This window comes from Nicotiana attenuata, unplaced genomic scaffold (assembly GCF_001879085.1).
Source record: "Nicotiana attenuata strain UT unplaced genomic scaffold, NIATTr2, whole genome shotgun sequence".
Classification (NCBI taxonomy): Eukaryota; Viridiplantae; Streptophyta; class Magnoliopsida; order Solanales; family Solanaceae; genus Nicotiana; species Nicotiana attenuata.
In genome coordinates, this window is record NW_017674329.1 from 2596 (window position 1) to 12158 (window position 9563).

Consider the following 9563-nt stretch of genomic DNA (forward strand, 5'->3'; position numbering starts at 1 on the left):
AACCTCTATGTATTTACCCCTCTTGTACTGCTTTGAAAAGTGTTTGATTAATCTCTTTCCTTAATTAGTTTTACCCGTTTGAAATCAGAATCCCTTAATTAAAGGGAAACCTTATGTAATTGATTTTCAAACTATTTTCTTACCTATTTCTGCTTGCTTTCTACACTATAAAAGGCACGTCCCTTTCTACACAATAGACAGGGTTAATTCAGCATTTTTACACTTTAGATTTCACACTTACAATCTCACAAAACTCATACTTGGGGTATTCTTGCTTCTTGTCTGCACTTTGGCTTTACAAGACTACTGCTTTCTTTTGCTTGATTACTTGAGACTGGTATGTTCTAGTTTTGGTTTCAGCATCACCCCCAATGTGTTTTACTTACAGCCTTTACATCCATGTTTACTTTACTGTCTGTATGGTGTTTAATGTCGACTAGCATGTTAATTTCCTTTCATCTATTTCTGCTGTGAATCCCTACACCCCTTCTTCCCTCTATGTGCTTTGAGTTGTAGTTCAGAACATGACAATATGCAAGTTATTGTTCATGTTTTGACCTGATCCCTTTGGGGATCCTAACTCCCAAAACAATGTGTTCTAACGGGCTGGTGGGGTGTGCCAGCATTTCCTATTGCTAGGTATGCCCACTAGCCTGTCTTTGTCACTTCCCTTTTCCCCTTTTCAGAATTCCTTCTATGCACTTACACTCACTCCTAGTTTCTAAGTTCTGCCCCCCTCCTGTGAGCCATGCCTTGGGACCTTGAGTTCCATCTGAACTTGGACACTTGAGAGCTGGCCTTTCCACATTGCACTATGACTCAGTCTTGCAATGTATTTGGGTGTGAGCACTGCCCAGAGTCCATGAGGCTCTTACGGAACTCTGACACACCCCAAATGAGAAAGGCTTTGGATCTTGGTCATTGGAGTTGGTTTACTTCTTGCTTCAGGCAGGAAACCTGAATCAGGCTCTCCTTGGTTGTAATTTATTTTTTATGATGTAATTTCTTTATTTTATTTTGGCCTGTAACAATTTTGTAATAAACTTCTGGGGTGATTAGTGAAAAGGGGAAGGGTAACCATGCATGCAAAGGGGTAGATATCGTGTTCATAGGGAATATTTACACTTTTACACTCATGTATCCTGTTTTCAGCTTTCACTTCTGCATCTCATATAGAGACCATGTCTATAGGTTTCTGCACTTCTGCATTTCTATAGAGACCATGTCTATAGGTCATTTTTGAAATGCTGCATATCATATAGATACTATGCCTATAGGACTTCCTGAATTTTGCATCTGCATCTGTCACTAGGCAAACCTGTTTATAGGTTTAAATAACTAACATCATTTTAGATACCATGCCTATAAGACTTCTGCACTCTTGTTTTGATTAAAAAAAATGTTTTAAATCAGTAACGCCTAGAAGGCATGCCTATAGGAACCATAAACTAAATCTGAATCGTCCATTCGTTTATGAGTCTAAAATCAGTAGCAGCAATAATGACTGCAGAATTTATATTCCTGTAATTGACAATTTCTTTCCCTTTAAATCAGTATACTTCTTTTCTGAAACTAATAGATATCATGCCTATAGGTTTTCGTTTAACACTTAGGCAAGCCATAAGGTAAACTTATAAATTGAATCAGATTTTATTAACTACAACCAGCATGCATGCCTGATTCGGGATTCTTATCTGAAATATGTAATAGATCAGTCTACCACAACTCTTAAGTTTAATCAGACCCTAATCAGTACGTGTAAGACATGCTAAACTATATGCTTCTCTTTGTTTTAAGGAGGTCTATTTGAGACTTTCTATCTGTTATGTGCTTCTCCCCAAATTTGCTATATATGTGTTTTGATTGTCGCCTTAGAATTTCGTCCTTTGAAACTATAAAACCTCACATCCCTTCCCTTTAGTATTAGTAGTCCCAAATACCTTTGGGACTGATAGGATTGGGGCGGGTAATAGCATGCAATAAGTAAAACGAGACCGTTCCGCGTTTAATACCTTAACGGGATGGGAAAGGGTAGATATGGATATGATGACCACGCGATAACACCACGTGTATAAACGGTTACCGGGTGTTGTGTGGGGTGATCCATATTATTTATAAACCTAGGACCCTCCTCCCTTTACTCGTTTATTTTATTTCAAAACTGCTTTTTTTTCTCAAATTCCAGTTTCTTTGACTGCTTTTAACTGCAATTACTTGCAACAATTATGTGAAAACCCCTCCGCCCTCATATTTGTAACTCCTATTTGTCCATTTGTTGTTTGCACTTAAAGTCACAATTATAGTTTGGCCGGGAACCACACTAGTGGATCTTGAGGGGTGCCTAACACCTTCCCCTCGGGATAATTTCGAGCCCTTACCCAATCTCTGGTTTTCTAAATCAAAATTCTTCTTAGTGTCCTAATGCACTTAATCATTAGGTGGCGACTCTTCAATTCAAACCCAATTCCCAAAAGGAAACGAGTTGTCCTCCCAAATGTCATAAACCCGATTTCGCGAGAAAAAGGGGGCATCGACAGGCATGAGATGCCTTTGAATAACATCCTGGAAGTTGAGATTTTGATGTGTGGGGGATAGATTTTATGGGACCATTCCCATCGTCCAGAGGAAACAAATACATTTTGCTAGCAGTTGACTACGTGTCAAAATGGGTGGAGGCAATTGCCTTGCCAACAAATGATGCCATGGTGGTAGCTGCGTTTGTGAAATAGAACATATTTTCGAGGTTTGGGACCCCACGTGACATAATTAGTGATGAGGGGACTCATTTTTGCAATCGGTTGTTGAATAACCTGCTATCTAAATATGGAGTTCGCCACAGAGTTGCTACAACATATCATTCACAAACAAGTGGGCAAGCTGAAGTGTTAAACAGAGAAATAAAGCAAATATTAGAGAAGACGGTGAGTGTGAATAGGAAGGATTGGGCTGCAAAGTTAGATGATGCCTTACGGGCGTATAGAACTGCATATAAAATGCCAATTGGGGCGTCCCCTTATAAGCTTGTTTATGGGAAGGCATGTCACTTGCCCGTTGAACTTGAACACAAAGCATACTGGGCCATTAAGAAGCTGAACATGGACCTTGAAGTTGCGGCCGAGAAAAGGCTTTTGCAGTTGAATGAGTTAGATGAATTCAGGCTGCACTCCTATGAAAATGCTAAGCTTTATAAAGAAAAGACAAAAAGATGACATGACAAGCACATCAAGCCGCATCACTTCGAGCCAGGCCAACAGGTATTATTATTCAATTCTAGGCTAAGGCTATTTCCTGGAAAGCTAAAATCGAGATGGTTAAGCCCATTTGAGGTGGTGAGAGTCACTCCTTATGGTGCAATTGAGATGCGAGCTTTAAACGGTGAAAGAAAATTTTTGGTGAATGGACATAGAGTCAAGCACTATTGGGGAGGAATAATTAATCGTGAGAAGACCAAGGTTGTACTCGCTGATGAGTAAGCGAGACTCTGCGTCGTGCCGCGTTGTTAAATCAAGCGCTTGTCGGGAGGCAACCCAATTTTTATTGCTTTCCTAGTTTAACTTCTTAATTTTTTTTAGTTAGAGTAGATCGAGTTTGCATTTTCTTTGTAGGTGTAGAAATTATAGATATAATGGTATATGACGTGTAAATTGAGTATATAAAGGTTCGGGGGATTGGGATGTCTTCAAAAAAAATCCTCGAAAACAACGCCCAGGCCAGTGCCCAGCGCTGCCTGGGGCGCTGAAGGCAGAATGCTCAAATCCCCTAGCGCCAGGTATAGCGCTGAGCGCTGGGCTGGGGGTCCAGGTAATATTATTATTATTATTATTATTATTTTCTTTTTTTTTTCTCTCTTATTTATTCAATAACCCATACCCACTTAACCCAACCCAAATACCCATTTACGCTAACACTCTAACCCATTCTAATACCCACACCCATCCCCAACCCAACTTAACCATAACCAAAACCCACCCAAACTCCAAATTAACAAAATCAGACAAACACAAAAACAAAGAACAAAAAAAAAAAAACGCTACACTCTTCTCTCTGCTGCTTCTGCCGCATTCCTCTTCTTCTACTTCACAAAATTTTCTCAAAGTTTTTCTCTTGCTCTCTTTCTACACTCTACAGGTAAGTTATTCTTTCTTTTCTTCTTCTTCTTCTTCTTCTTCTTCTTCTTGTTTGTATGTTGAATTGTTAGATAACAATGTACATCCCATCCCCAAGAGCCCTAATCCCCAATTTTTTTCCCTATGTAGTTCTTATGAAATTTTTATGGTGGGTGGCTTGAGTTGGTTGAAATTGTGTGGTTAGCGTGTATACGGAGTAGTAAACTAGAATTCCCTCTACTTCATTGAAATTTGGGAGGGCCACCATATTCCACCATTGTTGAATTAGAAGCACACACTTTATGCCCATAAGGTGTTTGTTAAAATGCTTGAATGAAGATTTTGGTGTACCGGTAAAGTCTGAGTAACCGGGTATATTTGTGTATGAATTTGGGCTAAGTGTGGGGTGTGTAGGGATGCTTTTACATGCTAGGGGGTTTGGCTTTGATGCAAAACATGTTCCTACATTATCTATCTTATATAATTTATGTTGTAGAATCTTGTAAATTTAACTAATTTAGTGTAGTCTAGTAGTTGTGGAAAGGTGAGTACCATATGCCTTTTGCTTACCTTAATGTGAATTCACGTAGCCATGATCAATCACTATTGTGTGGCATGGGGAAGTCTTGAGTACCCATAGCTTTGGAGTGCAACACTTGTACATGTTAGATAAAAAATTGTGAAGTAGTGTACATTGTGCCTTCGATTTTTAGTGTGGGGTCATTTCATGACTTGCACGACAACCTTAGGCATATTTCGTGACAAGTTCTCACATTCATGCTTATTTGTGTTGCAGGATATTATGGCTCGTGATGGTTCTAGCAAAGGCAAGGGCACTGGAAAGTTCTCTACCACTTCCCCAGCGCCCAAAAAGCGAAAGTAGGGAGAAAGCTCTTCACGGCAATCCAAAGGAAAACAGGTTGCTGAGGCATCACAGCAAGCTCCATTACCCCCACGGCCTCGGTTGAAGCTAGTATATGATGCAGCTATTGCATGGCACAGGGATTTCGTGCCATATGGGCGGTATGTCTCCGAGATTGGGATCAATATCAAAGCTTTGGAATGAAACTTCCCAGATGTCCTCGGCCAATTACGAGCATTAAAAATGGACAAACTCCTAGAATGCCGTGGACACACAAATTTGAGCATGGTTAGGGAATTATATGCTAATTGGAATTACAAGTTGTCTAGGTCGCATGTACGTGGCGTGGACATGCCATTGGATAGGAGGGCGTTATGTGATTTTTTGGGGGTTGAGAATGTTGACCCGAGGAGGCTCCAAAAATTTGTCACGAGCCCCAAATACACCTTGATACGTGATACTCTTTGTGGCATGGATTCCAATCAAAGTGGATCAAGAAGCACGACGATGTTCACCTCTCGATGGTTCGCTCTGATTTTAACAAGACTGCCAAAGTGTGGCAGAATTTTGTGCAAGCCAGACTCATGCCAGTAGAGCACAACAGCGACTCGAGCTAGAGTGTGTGTCATATTCTTCTTGATGACTGGCAATCCCATTAATGTGGGTGAAATTATGCTCGGTGAGATGGCCCGCACGAGATTTGGGCGGCAAATTAAGAGGTTCTTCTTTGGCAACCTACTCACCCGATATATGCTCTCCCAGGAGGCGCCGGAGTAACCTGGACATGATGAGGTGGTGGAGGCTCCGTCAGGGCTTTTGGACATCACATCTCTGTTGGAGACGTCGTTAAAACTCACTCCCGCAGCACGGATTGAACGAGATGAGAACTTCAATAGGTACCTCTATAATTCTCTAAATTTACTCATGAGCAGGGCTGGTATTTCAGACGAGGAGCGTATGCATTTACGCAATGACTTGTCAAGTTCGTCCAAGGAGATGTTGGGGATTGCACCTGGCAGCCCCGTTCACTCATCGTAGGACGTCAACACTGTCAAGGGCTTGGACTTAGAGGATGAGGTTGGTGATGATGTTACAGGGCTCATGGCTTTGGTGCCCCTAGGACCGGATGATGATGTGCCCAGAGCTGCTGCTGGAGGGCACGCTGAGGAGGAGGACTCCGACTGACAGGGAGTTTTCTTTTCACCCTACTCTGTTTTTACATTTTTATATGCATCGAGGGCTATGCATAGTTTAAGTGTGGGGTGGGAGGAATATTACCTGTCCCGTAGATGTATATCTTGTATCAACTTGTTTTAATTTATTTCTTTAACCAAAAGAAAAAAAATATAAAAATACAAAAAAGAAAAAAAAATTGAAAAAGCTCGGACTTTTCCCGACGACGAATCTTTTGGACAATTTTCTTGAGGGATAAAGTCCGATTAAAAATACCAAAAAGTTTTTTTTATAGTTAGGTAGTATTCCTTGGTTTTTCTTTGGGCGCCGGTTCTTTTCCAAGGATGTAGCTCGAACCGGGTACTTGATTTTTCTTTTTTAGGAGTAGTTTAGGAAGAAACTGAGTTGCTCTGAGATACTCATTGACATGGTTGGTGCTGGCACATTAGGCTATGACATACATTCCATCTTTCCGTGTATTTTGTTTGGATTATGATGTCTAAGTGAAGTAAATAGCCTATTTTGTGACGCTTTCTCTCAGTTGTTTGCCTTGTATGCTACATAGTGCAATATTTCTTAAATTCCTCAATTATGTGTGCTTGCTTGACTTGAGAGTTGAACAGAACCATCATGATTGAGTCATGTGCAACGTGTGTGTGAGGATTTGTGGTTTTCTGTGCTATCCTGTGTAGTCTAGAACTTGCCCCGTGTGTTAATTGAAGCGAAATTGTAAGTTGTGCTAATCTAGGAGATGACGTAGGCATTTTCTTGCTTGATCATAGATGTGCTTGTCACATAAAAATAAAATTTTCCGTTGCTAGCCCCTTTGAACCTATAGACCTTTCTTTTGGCACCCACATTACAAGCCATACCCCTATTTTGTTCTTAATTTGATATTGATCGAACCTTTACCTCCTAAGGCACTTAGTCGCTAAAAGAAGTAAGGTGAGATATTGGGGAGTAGTTTTTTGAGTGGAACCATGGAAGGGCCCGTTGTTGCATTAAAGTTGAAATCAAAAGTCACTAGCTGATGAACTTTAATGTAAGATGTGTGTGAAGAAAAAGAAAAAAAAAGAAGGAAAGAAAGAAAAATTGCAAGAAAAGAAAAAATGATAGTGAAAGTATGTAGAAAAAAAAAACACACCTCCAATTCTTAATAATTTGTGCTAGTGGGAGTATAGAAGTGCTTAATGAAAGTGAGGGCTATATTGCATATGGGTTGTGGCAAGTGAATTGGTTGAGAAGAATATGTGCTTAAATTGTAAATGTAGTGTATTAAAGTGCTTAGGAGGGTTGGTAACTATTTCTAAATGTATCATACCCGTCCCTTAGCCTACATTACAGCCTTAATGTCCTAATTGATCCTAGATTTGGCTAGCTTAAATTAGTAGAGATATACACTACGGGCGAGCTTATGGTACGACCACGGGATGCATATGAATTCTTTGTGAGAGTGAGCGAATTTTGTTCAATTTTGTCATGTCCTTACGCTATATTCAAAAGCATATTTGAATGTGTGGACTAATCTATATTCACTCTTTTGTTTGTTGGTGAGGGCACATGATCTCATGAATGATTGGTAATGTTGTAAACTTTCTTGTTGGGTGAGTGCGTGAGTTGAGGGTGCTTAGTGGTTACAAGTCGGCATTTGAGGTTGGGTGGTGACAAATAGGTTGTTGGGATTGATTGAATTGAAATGTTATACTTGGGCATGCTTAAACGGGAAGAATGTGAAATTTTGTGTGTTCATGCTTGTGTGCCGGTATTGATCATAGTCAAGGGTATAGTGTGTGGTTAAAAGTTAAAGTGCTCTCTATAATTGAGACTTGTGCGTAGTTGGGGGTTTATTTGATAGTCCTATTGCTCGAGGACGAGCAAGAGTTTAAGTGTGGGGTGTTGATGTTTTGCTTAAAGTATATATATATTTGTATGTATATCGCCTCATATCTTACTTTTGTTTCGTGGATTTAGGATGTGAAATGTATTGATTTATATTAATTTGATGTGTTTTTATGTGTAGAAATGATCTGGGAGCAATCGGGGGAGATATGTGCAAAATTAGAGCCAAAACAAATGAAAGCAGGAAAAATGGGCATTGGAGCGCCACAGGCAGCGCCTAGCGCCACCTGTGGCGCCAGAAACAGAATGATCAAATTCACAGCGCCGTGGAGGGCGCCTGGCGCTAGCCAGGACGCCAATGACGTGAAGGTTCTCCAAATTCGCCTGGGACACGGTTACTTCGGCCTTAGACCTACCCAACACGTATAAAAGCAAGACAAAACTTATTTGTGAAGAGGAGACGCCACTTTGGAGAGGGAATAGACACAAGAAACATGCGGGGAGCAAGAACATCTCAGATTTCTTCATCTTTTCTTAGTATTTTCAATTATCCAAACTTATGAAATTATTTTCTAATATCATGAGTGGCTAAAAATCCATTATTCTGGGGTTGTGATTTAGCCATAAATATTGTTGTTTAACGTTGACTTAAACTTGATTACAATTCACTAATATATGATTGTTTCTTCAATTTTGTGATTAATTGCTTAATTGTCTGGCCAACAGTTAGGTTCTATTTACTATCTATGCTATGCTTGGGAAAGCCGTGTTTAGATTAGAGAAGAATTGAAGAGAGCATGATCTTAACCGTTAGGGGGAGGGGGGGGGGGTAGGGGAGGGGAGGGAGGATTTGTGGTTAGGATAGGAATATACCTAGTCACCGTGCTTAATTAAATATCGTAATCTTAATGCGTTCTTAATAGATTGATTCCATAGGAATATAGGCGTTAATCTATTTTGAATAGGCGAGTAGTACTTCGGGAGAAGACTATGAGAGCAATTATCGATTAATTAGCAACCATGAGTATGAGAGGGAGAGTTGACTAGAACACAATAGAATTGGTGAATCGATCACAATCCTGTAATATTTGTCTCTATTGAATACATAACAATCATTTTACTGCATGATAATTTATTTATTACTTAGAATTGTAGTTTAGTATAATCACACACTTGAACTCGAATTTAGCTTGACTGGGTAACAATATTGGTGAGTTAGTGGGTAGTTGATATAAGTCTCTGTGGGTTCGACGCTCGACTTATCATTTTATTACTTGTACGACCACGTATACTTGCGTGTGCGTTTGGCAGCAACAAGTGCATTTAAGTTTAGAACTTCAAAATATTATTTTGTGACATAATAATTCCTTTAGTTAAATTTTTATCAATGTTTATGTCCTCTTTACACTTGTGCCTCTTCTTGAAGATATAGTACATATTTTCCTTTCTTCTTGGTCTCTCAGTTGCATGTCTCTTGCTGATTTCTTCGTCATTGTAATTTTTCGCCTTTGTTCAGTTTTTGTGGTTGCACTTGTGCATATTTGAAAAAAGATGAACTATAAATATAAATCAATTTCTCTTCT

General features: G+C 39.7%; 1 protein-coding gene across 1 annotated transcript; it reads left to right on the forward strand.

The window, feature by feature from the left end:
- Positions 1–1500: 1500 nt before the first annotated feature.
- LOC109218427 lies at positions 1501–5172 on the forward strand. Its single transcript, XM_019382790.1, has 5 exons — positions 1501–1523; positions 2840–3157; positions 3275–3469; positions 4903–5025; positions 5109–5172. Exons 1-5 carry the CDS (start codon positions 1501–1503, stop codon positions 5170–5172), a joined length of 723 nt encoding a protein of 240 aa, XP_019238335.1.
- Positions 5173–9563: the final 4391 nt, after the last annotated feature.

What these genes read in the sequence shown, in the direction of transcription:
- LOC109218427 (XM_019382790.1), top strand. Translation starts at nt 1,501, where the DNA reads ATGACTGCAGAATTTATATTCCT. An exon ending in ACTGCAGAATTTATATTCCT is followed by an intron (nt 1,524 to 2,839) that starts GTAATTGACAAT and finishes AGTTCGCCACAG; the next exon opens with AGTTGCTACAACATATCATT. An exon ending in AAGGTTGTACTCGCTGATGA is followed by an intron (nt 3,470 to 4,902) that starts GTAAGCGAGACT and finishes TTTGTGTTGCAG; the next exon opens with GATATTATGGCTCGTGATGG.